The following is an 18082-nucleotide window of genomic DNA, read 5'->3' on the forward strand; positions in this document are numbered from 1 at the left end:
AGGGCAAGAGGAAACTGAGCCAGAACGAGACCGACGGGGCGGCAGCGCGGGCGGCGGCGGCGGCGGCGGCGGCGGCGGGGGCGCATACCCGCCGCAGCCTGATTTCCAGCCCAGCCAGCGCACCTCGGCCAGTAAGCTGGGCGCGCTCTCGCTGGGCTCCTTCAACAAGCCCAGCTCCAAGGACAACCTGTTCGGCCAGAGTTGCCTGGCTGCACTCTCCACCGCCTGCCAGAACATGATCGCCAGCCTCGGGGCCCCCAACCTCAACGTTACCTTCAACAAGAAGAACCCGCCCGAGGGCAAGAGGAAACTGAGCCAGAACGAGACCGACGGCGCGGCCATGGCCAGCAACCCGGGCTCGGATTACTTCCCAGGAGGGACTGCTCCTGGGGCCCCAGGGCCCGGAGGCCAGTCGGGGACCAGTAGTAGCGGCTCCAAAGCCTCTGGGCCGCCCAATCCGCCCGCCCAGGGAGATGGCACCAGCCTCTCCCCCAACTACACCCTGGAATCGACGTCGGGGAACGACGGCAAGCCGGTTCCCGGGGGCGGCGGCCGGGGACGGGGTCGCAGAAAAAGGGACAGTGGTCACGTGAGCCCCGGGACCTTCTTCGACAAGTACTCGGCAGCGCCGGACAGCGGGGGCGCGCCTGGGGTGAGCCCAGGGCAACAGCAGGCGCCAGGCGCAGCCGTCGGGGGAAGCTCCACAGGCGAGGCGCGCGGGGCGCCTACGCCTCATGAGAAGGCGCTCACGTCGCCTTCGTGGGGGAAGGGGGCCGAGTTGCTCCTGGGGGACCAGCCGGACCTCATGGCGTCCCTGGACGGTGGGGCAAAGTCGGACGGTAGTTCCCCGCACGCGGGCGAGTTCGCCTCGGACGAGGTGAGCACGAGCTACGCCAACGAGGACGAGGTGTCATCCAGCTCCGACAACCCCCCAGCCCTGGCCAAAGCGAGTAGGAGCCCTCTGGTGACAGGCTCGCCCAAACTCCCTCCCCGCGGGTTGGGTGCCGGGGAACATGGACCGAAGGCGCCCCCAGCCCCGCTTGGCCTGGGCATCTTGTCTACCTCTACCTCCACCCCCGACAGCTACGGCGGCGGGGGCACGGGCCATCCCGGCACGCCGGGCCTGGAGCAGGTCCGGACCCCAACGAGCAGCAGCGGTGCGCCGCCGCCTGACGAGATCCACCCCCTGGAGATCCTCCAGGCACAGATCCAGCTGCAGAGGCAGCAGTTCAGCATCTCTGAGGACCAGCCCCTGGGGCTCAAGGGGGGCAAGAAGGGTGAGTGTGCTGTGGGGGCTTCTGGTGCGCAGAATGGTGACAGCGAGCTGGGCAGCTGCTGCTCCGAGGCCGTCAAGAGCGCCATGAGCACCATCGATCTGGACTCGCTGATGGCAGAGCACAGCGCCACCTGGTACCTGCCGGCTGACAAGGCTTTGGTGGACGGCGCAGACGAGGACAAGACGCTGGCACCCTGGGAGAAGGCCAAACCCCAGAACCCCAACAGCAAAGAAGGTATATGCACTCATTCCCTGTTCCCTTCTCACCTGGGGGATACCCGCCCCACCCCCATTGCAGGCCTTAGCTTCTGCCTTGAAGACTCCATGAAAGGGGAGGGTCCCTTGGGGTCAGGAGGGCGCAGGGCCTTCCTAATGCCCAGCTCAGAGATGGGTACCCTTCCTTTGGTTACACCTAGGGCTCTGTGGGCAGACCCCTTCCCTCCCCCCAGGTGCTGCCAGGTAGATTCTGGTTCCAGAGGGTGGTAACAACTTAGGTGGCAGCCCTTTGGGGACTATTGTAGAGCCCCACCCCCTCAAGTTTTAGCTGAGTTGCTGGGTGCCCAGAGCACTAGGCCCCTTCCCTTTCACACTCAGACCCCCTCCTCACCTTCAACATTCAGGCTCGGTCCACTTTTCAGGAGTTGTGTGCCACCCACCCCCCCCCCTTGCCGGCAGGACATCTGGGAAGTTGTGTTAATGCCTCCCCACCTTTTCCTAGTCAGCCAACCTACAGCTTGAGTTCCCTTCTGTGTGTCAGCCTCTTTGGGAAAAAAAAGTTACCAGTTCTGGTGTCTGCATCATCATTCAGAGGCAACGCCTAATTTGACCTTTGTTCCTAATGAATAACTGTTTTGTCTCTTCTTAACTATTAGAGTTTCATTGAAAAACTGGAGACCTGTCGGGATGGTAGGAGGCAGGCAGTCTTCAGAGTGCACCTCCTTGACATTTGATGAGGGGGCCGGGGCTGGAGTGGGGTCTACTTGGCAGAGACCAGACCAATCGGTCAGGGCATCATTTGTGTATGGGGGCAGGACATCTGGGAAGTTGTGTTAATGCCTCCCCACCTTTTCCTAGTCAGCCAACCTACAGCTTGAGTTCCCTTCTGTGTGTCAGCCTCTTTGGGAAAAAAAAGTTACCAGTTCTGGTGTCTGCATCATCATTCAGAGGCAACGCCTAATTTGACCTTTGTTCCTAATGAATAACTGTTTTGTCTCTTCTTAACTATTAGAGTTTCATTGAAAAACTGGAGACCTGTCGGGATGGTAGGAGGCAGGCAGTCTTCAGAGTGCACCTCCTTGACATTTGATGAGGGGGCCGGGGCTGGAGTGGGGTCTACTTGGCAGAGACCAGACCAATCGGTCAGGGCATCATTTGTGTATGGGGATATGGATATATATTCTTAAGACACAAAGGACCCGCGTTTGTCAATATCTCGCCTGGCTTTGGTGACAGATGTCCGGTCCCAGTTCTCCTTTGCATTCTAAGCACTCTTTCCCCACCAGGCCTGGAGGCCTTTAAGGTGGGTGGGGTGGGGGTCAGTAAATGGACCACCATTGCCGTTAAAATAATGATAGTTTTTTTTTTTAACTTAAAGATGACTGGGCTGCGTTAGCTATCCATTTTATTTTTTAATGGGGCCTTTTTACGTAACATCATTTCCTACCTCACCCCGCCACCCCCCCCCCCAATTCCTACCTTTTTCTTTTAAATACCCACCGGAGTTCCTTGGTTTCACCAGGGTGGATAATGATAGTTTTTTTTTTTAACTTAAAGATGACTGGGCTGCGTTAGCTATCCATTTTATTTTTTAATGGGGCCTTTTTACGTAACATCATTTCCTACCTCACCCCGCCACCCCCCCCCCGCCCCAATTCCTACCTTTTTCTTTTAAATACTCACTGAATTTCCTTGGTTTCACCAGGCTGAATATTATCATGGAGTCAGTAGCTGGTGATTTAACCGTGTCCTAAAAAAATACATCCCCCATCCTCGCCTTCTCTTAAGGTTCTTTTCCTCTGCCTTAGTTTTCCTAGTCCACATCCTGCGTCTTGCCATCTCTTGACCCAGGGTTTAAGGTGATGGTAGGTTTTAGGAGAAGGGGATGGGGGCGGGAGGAGGGGGAGGGGAAGTGCGGCAGGAGTTGGGTGGCTCAGAACTCCGGGCTTTCACGCCCGCCTGTCCCGGGTAGCTTTCCCGCTTGGGTTTTCTAATTCATGAATGCGGCCTTGCTGCTTTTCTCTTTGTTCGCCTACTGCCCAGCCCGGGACGCCGCTCTCTCATTTGAAGCTGGGTGTTTAGCATGCACAGCAGACGCTGCGGCCAGCATCAGCATTCTCCAGGCTTCTCCCAGGCAAGGCCATAAATTGGTTAGTTTGGGACCCTCCGCTGCCTCTCCCTTTTTCCCCTCTCCCTCCTTTTTAAAATGGAGTTGGACCCAGCATCCTGTTTGCTCTGCCCCCCTTCTCTTTTATTTTCTTGTACACAACATCTCGGGCCTGCCCGATCGATAACTGGTTAGCACAAATCCCAGCCCCTGTCACTTCTACCTGGCTTGGTCTGGCTGCCCCTCCCCCTCCCCCTTCTCTCATCCCTCCCCCCCCACAGTAATTAAGACCACATTGGCCAAAATGGGGTGAGAAGAGTTAAAAAGAAAAAAAAAAAAACCCACGATTTAGAGAATTAATAAAGAAAAACCAGTAGCGCTTTGCCTGCAAGTCTTTTGAAGGGCCTTAGGTGCAGAGGAATTGGGTGGTTTTAACGAGATTTTTTTTAAGGTGTTGCACTGTTCCCTTCCCAGTCTGACTAATGTTCCTTTGCAGAAAAAAAATGCAGACTGTGAATGAAGAAATGTCATTAAAGAAATGTTTTGTTTTGTTTGTTTCATTATCACAGTCAGACGAAGGAAAATATTTTTTTGGAAACAGATGCTAGTCACTTTGGGGTTGATCTCCCCTGTATGCTAAACTCAGCCCTCCCCTGCATACGGGAGACGGAAACTTCCTCCAGGGACCAGCTTCGGGGCTGGCCGCCTTAGAAGCCTCTGCAGGGACACCCACTTGACCTCCTTTGTTTTCCACTCTGTGATGTGGGAAGGACAGTTTCCTAGATAAAGCCCCGAATTGAGGTCACTCGCAGCTTCTACAGCCTTGGGGCTGCTAGTTAAGGCTTTATAAGGTATCTGCATATGATTCCTGCTCCCTTACTGGTAGTAAATAAGGATGATTAAACTTTTCATTACGATAACACCCTGCAGCTCCATCTGCACATGTTGTATAAATAGGTACACAGAGCCTTCAACGGGCCCCCGAGTGCCCTGGCTGAAAATCAGAGTGAAGTGCACCACTTTGAAATAGAGTTGAGAAAAAAAGAATTGAAAGGAAAGCGTCCTGCTTTTCCGTAAACACATGCCCAGGGTCCCATCAGCCATGAAGCAGCTTTGAATATACCTTTTCCAGGTTCCAGCCCCAGCGAGCACTTTCTTTGACCACCTGCCCCCACCTTTCAGGCAAAGCCCAATTTTGTAATGATATTTTATTTGGTCACGCCATAAAACACGCCAGTACTGATGTGAGTAAATATTAACACTGTTTCTGAAATTCTTCGCTCCGATGACAAAATACTAGTCGGTCTTTAACAAAGTGATCGTGCTCCGGTTGGAGAGAACGAATAAGTCTTTAGAACTGCACAAGCTGTGTAGCCACTGGGACGTGCCCGGATTGTCTTATGGGGTTTAGATGTCCTTTGGAGGGGAGGGAACTCTACTGGCAAGTAACACTTCTCACAAAGCCTAGGCCAGAATCACATGTGATGATGATTTTTTTTTTTAACCAGGAAAGTAAGCCTCTCCAAATTATGCCTCCTCTGACTTCTTAACCCGCCAAACAACTCTTATATCATAAAACTCTACGTCTCATCGTGAGATTCTGTTTGCACAAAGTTGGGGTGGGGGAAGGGTGAGGTTGTGCAAAGGGGAAGAAAACAACAACAACAAAAAAAACCAGCCTGAGTTTGGGCCTCTTCAGACATCTATTAAATCGGTGAGGATCCCATAAATTTGAAATTAGTTTGCAAAATCATCCACCTATCTTTGTAATAGTTGTGTGGCTATGGAGGAATTTCAAAACAGAGAAGGAGAAATAATGATAGTTTGTAGATAAAGGATATTAAGCCTAAAAAAAGTATGCCCCCCGCCTCCCCCTGGCCCCTTACAATTTTCAAAACTTGAATTAACTGTATTCCCGTAATAAGTTTACCATTGCCAAACTTCTATGCTGTTGGTTGTTCTCTGTCTTGAAATCCGGAGATGTCTAGAAACGCTCTTTCACACACAGTGAAACGGGAGAGGTCTCTGTGTACACTTTTGCATGCAATTCTGCCCTTTTTGGAGGTATGATATTTTTACAGTGATGTGGGAGAAATTTTTGGAATTTCATGCTTCTCTCAGTGTTCCAGTCGGAACACAGTAAGCAGTGCTAAGAGATACTAGTCAGGCAGGATTTGAACATTGAATTTCCTTAGACATGGGGCAGGCTTGGGTTAAGAGCGGGAGGGCTCCTGGTGCTGTTTTTCTGAGTCATTTCCCTCACTCCTTACACCGTGGAGAGAATTTTTAAGGCTCCCTCAAAGTGGTTTTGGGAAGGCGAGGAACCTCGCACTCCTGTTTCCCCAAAAAATCACCCAGCACGGGTTGCATGCCTTCATGTGACTTTTGCAGCATCCGGAAGATGTAACCCAAAACTTCGCAGGTGTTAATCAGGGGTAATGTAAACAGATAGGAGCCCCCTTTGTGCAGCTGACGGTCTGGGTCTGCCTGCTCCCTGGCTAGTCCGGGACATACTACTACTCTTCTTTGGTGCTTGTTCAATATTTCATGGTTGTAATAAACCCGTCTTCTTTGCCCGCATCCTGACATAAAATCCCCACCTAGCACACAGCTGCAATTATACATTTCTACTAAATATTAATAAAGGACAAGGATTTTCTAAGGGCCTGAAGCTTATTGGTGTTGAACTTATGGTTTCTGCCACTGGATTTTTCTGGCTGTTTTGATTTTAAATAGCCTCTGCCTTTTAATATGTAATATATACTTATATATTCTCCTATATCTATATCTATACAGTATTTGTAGATTGAAGGCATTTTCTCAGGATTGCTTTCTTTAGCTTTCTTAATTTAAATCTAAATGCATTTAGATTTCTTGTGAGGCCCCCTCAGACCGGAAGTAAGAGACTGTTGCAATGTACTTCTATTTTATTGAGATTTCTAGGAAAGGAGTGAGGGTTGGTTAACCTAATTTCTCTTTCTAGAAATGAAATTCTGTGATTCCTGATATGATTTTTGTTTGCCTGACAGAGGTATTTAAATTTCCAAAAAATATCTTAATAGGTCCTGAAAATACGGCTGCCCTTTGCCAAGAAGTTACTTGATACTCTCTGCTGATATAAAATATACATCTTTAATAAACAATCCAGGAGGACCAGGTGAAATTAGAGGAGGGAAATTCTTCCCACTCTGGAAGGGCAAACTTGAGTGTATCCTTGGGATTTCACAGGATCTCCTGAACTCACTCCATGCTGGAAGCTTTAGCAAAATCACCTTTCTGTCCACCTGAGTGACAATAACCTTGGGTCGTGTTCTTTGCCCAGGGAGTGATCTGCTTTGCCGAAAGCATTTCGGAGATAAATACTTCTAGTTAGGAATACTGTATTTGCCTCAGTTTGGTTAATTTTAGAGATTAAAAGTCGATAACTTTATGTAATAGGATCAAATGTCCGGGGAGTGTGTAAGGGCAAGCAGGCCTCCCAAGCACACCGCAATATAAAAACACCAAACGTCTTGTGCCAGAGGGGACCTGAATCTATTGGGGGGTGGGTCCCCTGTAACTAGTGGGTGCACCTTATATTCTTCCCTCGATGCCCCTCTGCTTGTTCCACCCAAGTCTTCAGTCTGGAAGGGCTGGAATAACGCAGCTTCATCTTTTTGACTCAAGTCAGATTTTGACTTGCCCAGCGACGTGTTTGTTTTAGGATGATGTCTATTTTTAGGCGTGTCTTGGGTGGACAGATTTGAGTGTGGGTTTTGATTGCTAGTGGCGGACATGTTGATACATACACGAGTGCATGATTGAGAAGAGAGACATTTGGGGGGAAATTTTCAAGTTTCCTTGCCTTCTGGTACACCCTGGAGCCCGGCAAAGTGGTCAGGGGGCTGGCTTGAAAAAGTGTGGCTGAGGTGCGATGTCCTGTCTGGGTCTATCTGCAGCCCACAGGAGGAGAGCAGGGCCCATGCAATTCAGCGTGGGAAGGAGCCCCCCCCCCCCGCCACAAACCCCTCACCCCACCCCAGCGTACGCACATATACATATGCATGGCCAAGTGTATTTTCATCAAATCATCCAGCTACTCCTTTAGTTTACCGTTAATCTGCTTTCCGAAAGCGGAGTTGGGGGGCGCGCGGTGGCAGGGAGAGAAACTAAACCTTCAGTCTCTTTGGCCTTAGCTGACATGTTCCGATTCTGTAAAGGACTGAATGAGCGCAAGTCCTAAAAATAGAGGAGGATTTTGAAGATCCTAATTATGAAATCTCGGCCTCCCGGGCCTCCTGGGCTGGGGGTGACTTTGATCTGGAGTGTTTCGGTAGCAGACGTACGTCGCCCCTTGCTGAGTTTTGCGCGTGGAGGTGTCTCTGTCTGAGTTCAGCTAACACCACTCTCCAGCCGGGAGAGGAATCTTTGAATCGGTGCCCACCCACCCCTCCCCCACGCCCCCTCCCAGTTGTGGGAAGCGGGCGCTGCTTCTCATTTATGGAAATTCCTCTCCTTTATTGTAATCTTTTGGTACCAACGACTTGGCGGAGAGGACGGTGGGCTTTTGAATTAGTCACAGCTTTGCCTTCAGGGACCCTCTGTGTCCTGGTGCACAACAGCTCAGCCTATGGTCTCCTCAACTCATGAATGGGACCGGAAGGAAGAGATGGTTCTGGGACCCTGGCACATCACGTTTTGCTGGACGGGTCGCCCAGTGCCGAGGCAGCCCTGATCATTTTCTGCCATCTTCCAGTGACACGACAACACACATCCACACGCAGCCTCACGGGGCCATCAGTGGCTGTAGGGTGTGGGTAAGAAGCTACCCCATGGATGTGCACTTCAGGGGCCCAGAACCCCCAACTTATTTTGTGACCGGGATGGAAAAGCAGAGTTAAGTTTAATATACTTGAACGAGGAGGGGCGTTTGAGAGCCATCATTCTCACCGGGGGTAATTATTGCAGGACTCCGAGGCCTGCTTTGTTTGCTGGCTTGCATTTTAATCAGCGGCCTCTGAGGTTTGGGAAGCAAGTGGAGGGTCTGCTCCCAACATGATGTTTGCCCAGAAAGGACACGGGGTGCGGAGTGGCGGAGAGGCCTCCCAGCATCGTGAAATCCAGGGGGCTCTTTCTGGGCCCTGATAGCTTCAAGTTTTGGCCCCGCAAGGCCACTTCGAACTGGCATCCCTGATACCTACTACTGGGGGGTCCATCATAGCCCCAGCATCCCAAATTCTCGTTTTCCTTCTTGGCTGAGAAAGCTGGTAGGTTTTCATCACCTCCGCATCCTCGCCAAGCAGGATCAGAGGGAGAGCTTTATAGTGGTCGTGTGCTGATCCTTTCACGATTTATGTATCATTATAAGGACCCAAATGCCCTTTAAACATAACGGCAATTGAATTTCACAGTTTGGAGGTCTTAGCGCATTCATGATAACAAATTGGCTCTCTGAATGTCCCAGAAGGAACATCTTCTGTGGGATAGACTTTCCCCCAAAGAGGGGGAACCTCCAATAAACATCCCAACACAAGCTCACATGGTAGGGGGAAAGCAGGTTTTTACGTTCTGATCATTAAAGCTCAGGGGTCCAGCGAACTCAGCTCGCCGCACTTCCTCTGTAGCTGGTAGGATGGACTGTGTGACCCAAAGGCTCTGTCTTCTTCCTGTCTTTGACATCTCTGTGGAAGATCTTGGACCCTTCGTGGAACGATTGGCCCTGGGATTCCGATTCTTAGGAGAGATCTCTGATTTTCTGGGTCTCAGTATGACTTACCTCTGCTAGTGTTCAGTTTAAGTGAATCAGGTGTGTTGGAAAATGATTTAGGAAAACAAGGAGACCCTTCTGTGAGGGCATCTTTGGGGCCCACTGACGCGGATGGTCTTTGGAAAGTTGGAGGGAACCAGCTCTCGTTTTTATCCTGCACGTGTCAAAACCCCCCTCCAGGGTGACTCAGAAATAGACGACGTTGTCATGCCTTCAGAGGAGATGCAGATTAACTTGGGTGCTGAGACCCCTCTGGGCCTTACCCCGCCCTGCTCCTTCCTCCAGAAGACCATCCTGTGAGAACTCCATGGCCCGGAGATGCAACCTGAGGACTTAAAATAAGTTTCCCCTTGTAATTGCTGATGTTAATTTAAAGAGTGTTTGGGCAGGAAGGTTTCATTTGCTCTCAGAGCTTGGGTCAACACTTTCACTGGAATGGGGTGGGCTTGGGCCTTTATGACACAGCTGGCTTTGCCTGGTATGACTGGAGGAATCTGTCTGCCCCCAGTTTGAGAGCCCCATTGGTGGTGCTCCTGGTCGTATCTGGGAGCTCCTGCAATGAGAGGAGACACACACACACACACACACACACACGCACACGCACTTGTACAACACACACACACACACACACACACACACACACACACACACACACCCTGCCCCCTGTTCATCCAATCATCCAGGGCAGGGTGAGATGTGGAAAAGATATGACCCTTTAAAGTTACCGTGAAGCAGTGTTTTTCAGATGCCCTTGGATCTGGGAACACAAGGATTGTCGAGTGATTGGCAACGACCACCAGGAATAAAATACTTCGGAGGGACCATCTTATGATCAGAGAAGGGCTGGGGAAGTCGGCAGAAAACGTAGCCTGCTTTGAAATCCCCAGAGCTCAGCCTTCCAGAGAAAGCCAGGCTTGGTTGAGAGTTCACTGGGAAGTAAGTGGGTTCTACCCTGACCGCATGGGCTGTTGGAAAAGTCCTTGAAATTCAAGGGCCTGAGTCCTGATGTGGACACTCTGTCCTTTCCTCTGAGCCGGAAGGCAGAGAGAGAAACAGCCCCAGTTAGGAAGACTGGATGGAGATGGGGGTGCAGTTTATTTTCTCCGGGGGCGGGGGCAGGTGATCAGGGGATGGATGGAGAGGGGAGAAGTGTTTCCCTATGAGTCGAAATGTTATTTACTGACACGGGGTTTAGGAGTGGAAAATAATTTGTAAGTGTGGAAGTCATTTATAATAACACCTCCCGGGCGAGGCTGGGAGTGAGGGAATTGCTTGGGGGCTGGTGTTGGCCATCATAAAGGACAGAAAGTTCTTGGCTCAGCTCTCCCTGCTGGGCCTGGGGCTTCCACGTGACCGCAGATGTATGGGGGAAATAGAAGTGGGGAGCCCAGCCTGTGGCTGATGACCACGTCATGGGTCTCTTAGCAGTCAGAGCCCCTTTCTGTGTAGTTAGTGGCCAAGCTAGCGATGCGGGGCCGGGGCGTGGGGCGCGGGGATGAAGACCCAGATGGGCCCTGGGTGGATCGAGCTTCGTAATGTGGCTAACTTCTCCTGCAGAGAAGCTGGTCCCACGAGGCCTGCTGCGGAAGCATCGAGTTTCACAGATGCACCCAGATCTTTCCATAAAAGAGGGACGATGGGGGTGGGAAAAAGGAGTGACCTTTTCCCTGGTGACCCCGTAAAGTGACCACTGATGCTTCTCTCCCAGCACTGAGCCTCTTTAGGCATAATCTTGCCTATTACAGACCTCGCAGGCAGGTCCCACTGTCTTAAAACGCAAGCAGTGCCCTCCCACACAATACATACCTTTTTTTTCCCATTTTCTGAATGGTAGGCAAAAAGGGAAGGCAAGTAAATGACAAATTCAGCAAGAGGAAGATTTCCCTGACTCGAGATAAGCCAAGTGTGGAAAGGAGCTGGATGAATTAGAGGTTCACTTTCCTCCCCTTCAGGGGACCCACGGTCCAGCCATCAGCAGGCCTAATTGGCTCTAAGCAAATTGACCATTTTCATCTCCTGCGATGTAACTTTTGGTGGTTGTTTAGTATTTGAGGGAAGGGAGGCTGTGGACCAAAATTTGGCTTTTTTAAACAGGAGCAATTTCACGATCCTTATGCCGTGACTATTTCTAAATTGTCTGGGCATAAAGCTCTGGATGCCTTTTGCTGGTTTCTGCTTGTGCCTGCGGGCATGCGCACCCCTACTCGAGTATACACATGAGCGCGCGCACACACACACACACACACACACACACACACACACACACACACGAACACACACAGGCCTGAGAAGTCTTAATAAGAAACGAAAAAATAAATTAATTTTTTCCCCAAGAAGCAGCTCATGCAAAGTTTTGGCCCTGTTCAGTTTTAAGTAGAAGCTTATTGATCTCCGTGTGGTCAATTTTTGCCGAATTTGTAATCCTGTTAGGCCTCCAGGAGAGGCGTGATTAATTTACTTGTACATTTCACTATTTGGGGTCAGTTTAGTTAATAAGCATTTATTTTGTGCTCAGTGTGTGTGAAGCATTTTGCCGGGATTAGAAGTGTGTGTGTGTGTGTGTGTGTGTGTGTGTGTGTGTGTGTGTGTGTGTGTGTGTGTGTGTGTGTGTGTGTGTACTAATGGGCCCCCTTGGCCGGCAAGAAATAAAGGCCCCCAGTTGAGGTTCCCACCACTTCCTCAGGACAGGAAGGGGGGGCGAGGCCCCTCCAAGCATCACTTGTCTGGGAGGAGGGAGGAAAAGCCCAATCCAACAAACTCAGCCCCCCAGAGCCTTGGAGACGGCCAAAGAACATCGGCTTCCTTCTGGTGTCTTGGTCCCCGGAAAGTTTTCAAGCATTAATTCTTAATTGACTGGGAGCTGAGCACAGACGTGGAGAAGAGTAAAGAATCTTAAACCTCTCTGGGGCACCTTCCATGCTGCTCCTTGACAAACGGTGGTGCTGGGTGTTTGTGCGTGCGTGCGTGCGTGCGTGCGTGTGTGTGTGTGTGTGTGTGTGTACTAATGGGCCCCCTTGGCCGGCAAGAAATAAAGGCCCCCAGTTGAGGTTCCCACCACTTCCTCAGGACAGGAAGGGGGGGCGAGGCCCCTCCAAGCATCACTTGTCTGGGAGGAGGGAGGAAAAGCCCAATCCAACAAACTCAGCCCCCCAGAGCCTTGGAGACGGCCAAAGAACATCGGCTTCCTTCTGGTGTCTTGGTCCCCGGAAAGTTTTCAAGCATTAATTCTTAATTGACTGGGAGCTGAGCACAGACGTGGAGAAGAGTAAAGAATCTTAAACCTCTCTGGGGCACCTTCCATGCTGCTCCTTGACAAACGGTGGTGCTGGGTGTTTGTGCGTGCGTGCGTGCGTGCGTGCGTGTGTGTGTGTGTGTGTGTGTGTAACTTGTAAGGAAACGCGTGGTTTGACTTCCAAAGAAGGAAGAAAAAGTATGTGTAAGTCTCGAAAGCTGGGAAAAAGAAAACCAGAGCAAAACAGCCCGCAGCTTTGGCCTTTCCAAACACCGAGTCTCAGAAGGGGAGAGTGTGTCATTCTTGATGGTGCGGGCTCTTTAGCCCGGCATCTCTGGGTACACCCCCCCCTTTCTTCCTGGGCTCCCTACAGCTGTCTCTCTGTCTCTGGATGATGGGTTAAAATTCCACTTTTATTATTATTTTTTAAAAGACAGATTTTGGCTTAACAATTGTAGAGCAAATGGGTTTCCTGAGCCATCCTCCCCTCCCCAGTTGCTTAATTCCTTGAACATCAGTTTCTACTGAGTCCTTGCCTTTGCAGAGCGAGGGCTGGACAGGAGTATTTTCGGCGCTGAGCCAGCCTGAAATGAACTTGAGGTGCTGGGAAAACAGGCATTTGGAGAGATGAGGATACAATTTCTTTTTTTATGTGGGCCCGTTAAAGTCTAATGGACATCGGTCTGGCCTCAGATTTGGAGAGGGTCTTTATCTAACCCTTAAAACCAGAATCGTTTCCGGTAATTACGACACCCCTGGCTAGACCACTAAATCTTCCAGCAGCTTGTCTGGAAAGGTGGTGGCAGAAGTGGGAGGAACAGAGGGGCACACCTGTTACCTGTATCAGCTATAATTATGACATTTCTGGGCCCCTGGTTTGAAAGGGAGAATTTATGGACTGAGCTTTCCCGGAAGAGAGCGGCCCAAGGCGTTCTGGCTCATGGCAGTGAAATCACAGGGGCCCCCACGCTCGGTGTCCATCACAGCCCTTGCATTTCCTTAATGAATTAATTTAGCTCCCCGACATTTGGTATTAAGTAAGTAGTTACTTTGGAAATCCAAGAGAGAAAGAGCTGGAAGACTTTTTAAAAAAACCCAAAAAACAAAAACCAACTTTTTGGAAAAAAGAAAAAGTATTGCATTTTGAAGTTGGAGACCACTGGACATTCAGGCATGTGCTACTGTCGGGGGAACCCCTTTGGTGGGACGCGGCGGGACGTGGCAAAACCGCCGGGCCCCATCCCCGCCTGTGTTTTTGCTTCTCTACGGAGGGGATTTTTCCATTGTTAAAGCCGACGGAGGCCGCAACACCCAAGCTCCCTGCAGTTTGTTTGGAAGTATTGTTTAGATTATTCTCACTTTTCAAATTGAGAGAAACTTAGTTTAATGGGAAAATAGCAGTATTGCTATCTTGGTGTGTTTGCTTTAGTGTTTAAAAATAGTTTCATATCCTGAATTTCATCCTTTCCTTGTTTGCTTGTTTGATGGAAACCCGTGAGTGAGTGAGTGAGTGAGTGAGTGTGTGTGTGTGTGTTCGGGGTGGATACACACGCAGGCAGTCAAATGGTTGCAATCATGCAGCCAAAAATCGGTTGCAATTTTAAAGCTGGCTAAAGGGACCCAGAGCGCTTGCTTTTAACTTAAACCATCTTGTCCCTTCCTCTCCCATCAGCACACCACTCCCAACCCCCTCAGCAATATTTATTTCTTCCTTAAAAAAAGGAATGCTGGGCCTGTTTGCTGAGGTCCCTGTTGGAATAGATTTTCAGGGGTTATGTATTAAATGTGTTTGAGGGCGATTTCAGCCCTCAGCCTGGTCGTCCCACTACTAATGGTAGCAGGGCCTATTATAGAGAGGCAAAGAATATTGTAAATGGCTTATGCAGAAAAACCATTTAGATAAAAATGCAATTTTCCCTTCTGCATAGAGTGCTAAGAATTAATAGCATATTCTTTCTAAATGGGTATTTTTATATTATATTTTCCTCCTAATGAAATTCTTTTCCCAAACAGGAACATGTTTCATTTTAAACTTTAGAGTAAAATTGATCTGTTTTTAAGCCTGCAAAAACTGGTGTCCCAGTTTTCAGTAGGCCCCTTCCCTCCCTACTCTGTGCCCAAGATTTTTGAAGTTAGATCCTGCAGAGGATGGAATGGTGATTCTGTCTGTTCCCTGTCCACGTTAAGTCTGAGAACAGGGAGAGGGGCTGGGTTCGCCCACATTTTGGTTTTTTTCGTCCTTCTTCCTGGGGTGGGTTTGGGAGGGTTTGATGGTTTCCACAAATAGAGAAACTGGTCTTGAAATTTGAACTGTCTGTGTTTGGTGCCCCTCAACCCCTCACCTTCCCTGGGTAGGAGGCTCACCTCTCTTGCCCCAGGGAATTTCCCATCATCCTCTTGGTGCATCCCTTTCTCCCGTGCTCTTTCATTGCTTCAGAGGAAGCCTGGGTGCTCACTGCCTGCTCCCCTTTATGAGACAGCTGTGAAAGAGGATGCTTTTAGCCCCAGAGCACCCACCAAGGGGCGGTTCTGTGGGTCAGCTCTCTGCCAGGGCCTTGTGGCCATTTTGGGAGGAGTGAAAATGCAGAACTTCTTAGAAGGCCTACTTTGTGCATTCCAGCAGATCTTTGTGGCAGCATTGCTGTGGAAAGTCTTTGAGAGCTTATTTTGCCGGCTGCCATAGGCCACTGTCTGCTGACCCAATTTTTCCTGCCAGGGTGTGCGTATGTGGAGATACTGGGTAGATTTGTGTTGGCAACTGAGATGTCCAGACGTGACGGAGGGTGAAGCTGCAGTGTCACGGTAGATGGATATCCTGGAAAATATGCTTGTAATTTTCACTATTGAAATAGCACGAAGGTGAACGTTTAGGCAAAATTATAGAATGGGAAAAAAACTTCTCTCATTTTTGTGCCCCTTCTCCACAACGTTTTCCAGCTGAGAGATCCAAGGCCCAGAGAGGGCAAGCAACTCAGCCAAGGTCACACAGCACAGCTGCACAGCAAGGATTGCACTATAGCTGAACTTCAGCCTTGACCTTGCCTTACTGCCTCTTGACCCCTAACCTGGGAGCTAGGATCTGATTTTGCTGAGCCTGTGCAAACCAGGGTCCAGGTCTTCTTAAACCAGAAGTTTCCAAACCTTTTGTAGGAAGCACCAATGTAGGACACACATTCCTGATGACAGCAGCACTGTTCCCCTTCCTCTTTCAGAGCTACAGGAGGTATAGGTTGTATAGGAGATGATTCTTCACCTTGGGGAAGCCACAGTAGCACCAGATCTTGCCAGATGGGTGGTCTAGATTTCAGGCCTGGCTCTTTGACTCTTCTGAGCTATGTAACTATCACCTCTTCAGTGCTCCCAGCTTGGTTTCCTCATAAAATTGAAAAAAGGAAAAAAAAAATAGTGCATATCTCATGGAAGCATTATGATGACTAAATGGGATGATTTTAGCTAAATAGGACTAAATAGGATGATTATAATGATGTGGTTAAGAGCACAGGCTCTGGTAGATTACTTGGGTTCAAACCCAAGCAACTCCACTTCCTAGCTGTGTGACCTTGGGTAGGCTACTGAACTTCTCTGTGCCTCCATTTCCTCATCAGGGAAAGAGGATAATAGTTCATACCTCGTGGGTAGGTGGCGGGGAGGATTCGGTGAGTTAATATATACCTGAGTAGATGCTCAGAAGACTGCCCAACAATGAGGAAGTGCTGTGCCAGCACCAGCTTTTATTAACCTCCTGCTGTATGCCTGGTGTTTCATTTGTAGTGTCATATGACCCTTCGAAGTGCAAAATGGTGTTGCTGCTAGTGTTTGTCCCATCTTAGGGGCGAGGAAATGAATAGCAGAGAGGCCTTGTGACTTGTCCTGGGCTATGGAGTCGTGCCGGCTGGAGGGGAGCCACGCCAGTCTGTACATCAGGCCCTTAGCACGGGGCCCGGCACCCGGGGCCATGCTCAGTACATGTTACCTGGCCTAGGGCAGGGCTGGGCTGGAACCTGCTGCTCCTGCAGCAGCTGTCTGAGGCCTCACTGTCAGACCCTGTCCTTGTGGGGGGCAGTCAGACCACGTGTGGACCTTGGTGAGCTGGCCCCAGCCTGATGCGGGCAGCCATGATGAGGCCCGGGTCCCTGGAGGTGGGATGGCAATGCTCTGGTATTTTTCTTTCACTTGACAGCTCTCCTAGGCTCCGAAGGAGCAGTTTTCTGATACACATGAGGAAGGGTCAGCCTTCTCGTGGAAGGAATCTGTGAAATGAGCTGACCCACGGCCCCCGAGCACTTTGATAGGAGACTGTGCCAGCCATAAACAATCTGGGAGCTGGCAGTAAAGAAGTTAGACCCCCGTGTCTGGCACCTCAGGTGGGGCCTCAGGAACCTGGCAGGCTCGGGCTAAACAGGAAGAGAGCAAGCATGAGAGAAAGAGAGGGAGAGAGAGAGAGAGAGAGAGAGAGAGAGTGAATGTGCCAGGGAGTGAGTGAGTGAGGTCTCTGCTCCAGGTGAGGGTGGGAGGGCTTGGCTGTCACACGGGCCTGGGTTCCAACTCCAGCTCTGCTACTTGGGCGCTGTGTGACCTTGGGCAGGTGAATCACAGGTTCCAGGACCCACAACACAGGTGTAGTCTCTGTGCCCCTCTCAGAGGGCTGCTGAGCCCTGTGCCCTAGGAGAGCAAGCAGCAGGGTAGGTTGGTGAGAGCAAGGGCTTTGGAATCAGCTGGAGGGGAGTCATTCTTTGTTCCCACAGGGGACCCTCGGCCATGTCCCAGCACCTCTCCCAGCCTCAGCGTCTTCAGTGGCAAACTGCGGAGAGTAGCACCGCTCCCTGAGGGCCCTGGCCGTGGTCCTTATCCTGGGGTGATGTAACCTCCCAGAGGATGCTTGCCAGTGTCTAGAGACATTTTTGGTTGCCACAACTGCAGGGAAGGAGGGCACTAGTGGCATTAGGGTAGAGTCCAGGGACGCTGCTAAACGTCCTGCAGCACACAGGCCCCGTCCTCACTCCACCTCCTCCCCGACAAAAAATTATCCAGCCCCAAATGCCAAAAGTGCCAGGGTTGAGAATCCCTGAACTACAGTGAGGGATTGAGGTGAGGTTCAAAATAATACTGAAAGCATGGTAGTAAAGCCTGAATGCAAAATGCCTGGCATGTTTATTCATTCAACAAACGCGTATCAAGCACTTACCCTGCGGCAATGCTGTTCTAGGTGCCGAGATGCAGTGGGGAACCAGAGAGACAAAAGCCCCTGCCCTCACGGAGCTTACATTCTAGGGGAGGGGACAGACCGACAGACAAACAACAAACAAGAAGAATGTCACAGGGTGAGCAGGGCTGCAGACAGAGAATCAGAAGGGGATGGGCATGAGAGGTTCTAGATGGGGCCACCAGGGAGGCCTCTGTGAGGTGGTGATGGTTAAGCTGAGCCCTGAATGATGAGGAGTCAGCCAGTGGTGTGCTGGTAGCCGTTCAACAACTGGCTCTCCAGGGAGGGGGAAAGTTCGGCTT

The 18082-nt window shown here is 50.5% G+C and overlaps 1 protein-coding gene across 1 annotated transcript in view; it reads left to right on the forward strand.

Moving 5' to 3' along the window:
- Positions 1–18082, forward strand: part of MN1 (MN1 proto-oncogene, transcriptional regulator) — a 48191-nt gene that overhangs the window by 3576 nt on the left and 26533 nt on the right. The window contains exon 2 of the mRNA XM_028484648.2: positions 52–1511. Coding sequence (XP_028340449.1) covers positions 52–1511 — 1460 coding nt within the window. The remainder of the gene's footprint in view (positions 1–51; positions 1512–18082) is intronic.

The sequence above is a fragment of the Physeter macrocephalus genome, unplaced genomic scaffold (assembly GCF_002837175.3).
Source record: "Physeter macrocephalus isolate SW-GA unplaced genomic scaffold, ASM283717v5 random_203, whole genome shotgun sequence".
NCBI classification, from domain to species: Eukaryota; Metazoa; Chordata; class Mammalia; order Artiodactyla; family Physeteridae; genus Physeter; species Physeter macrocephalus.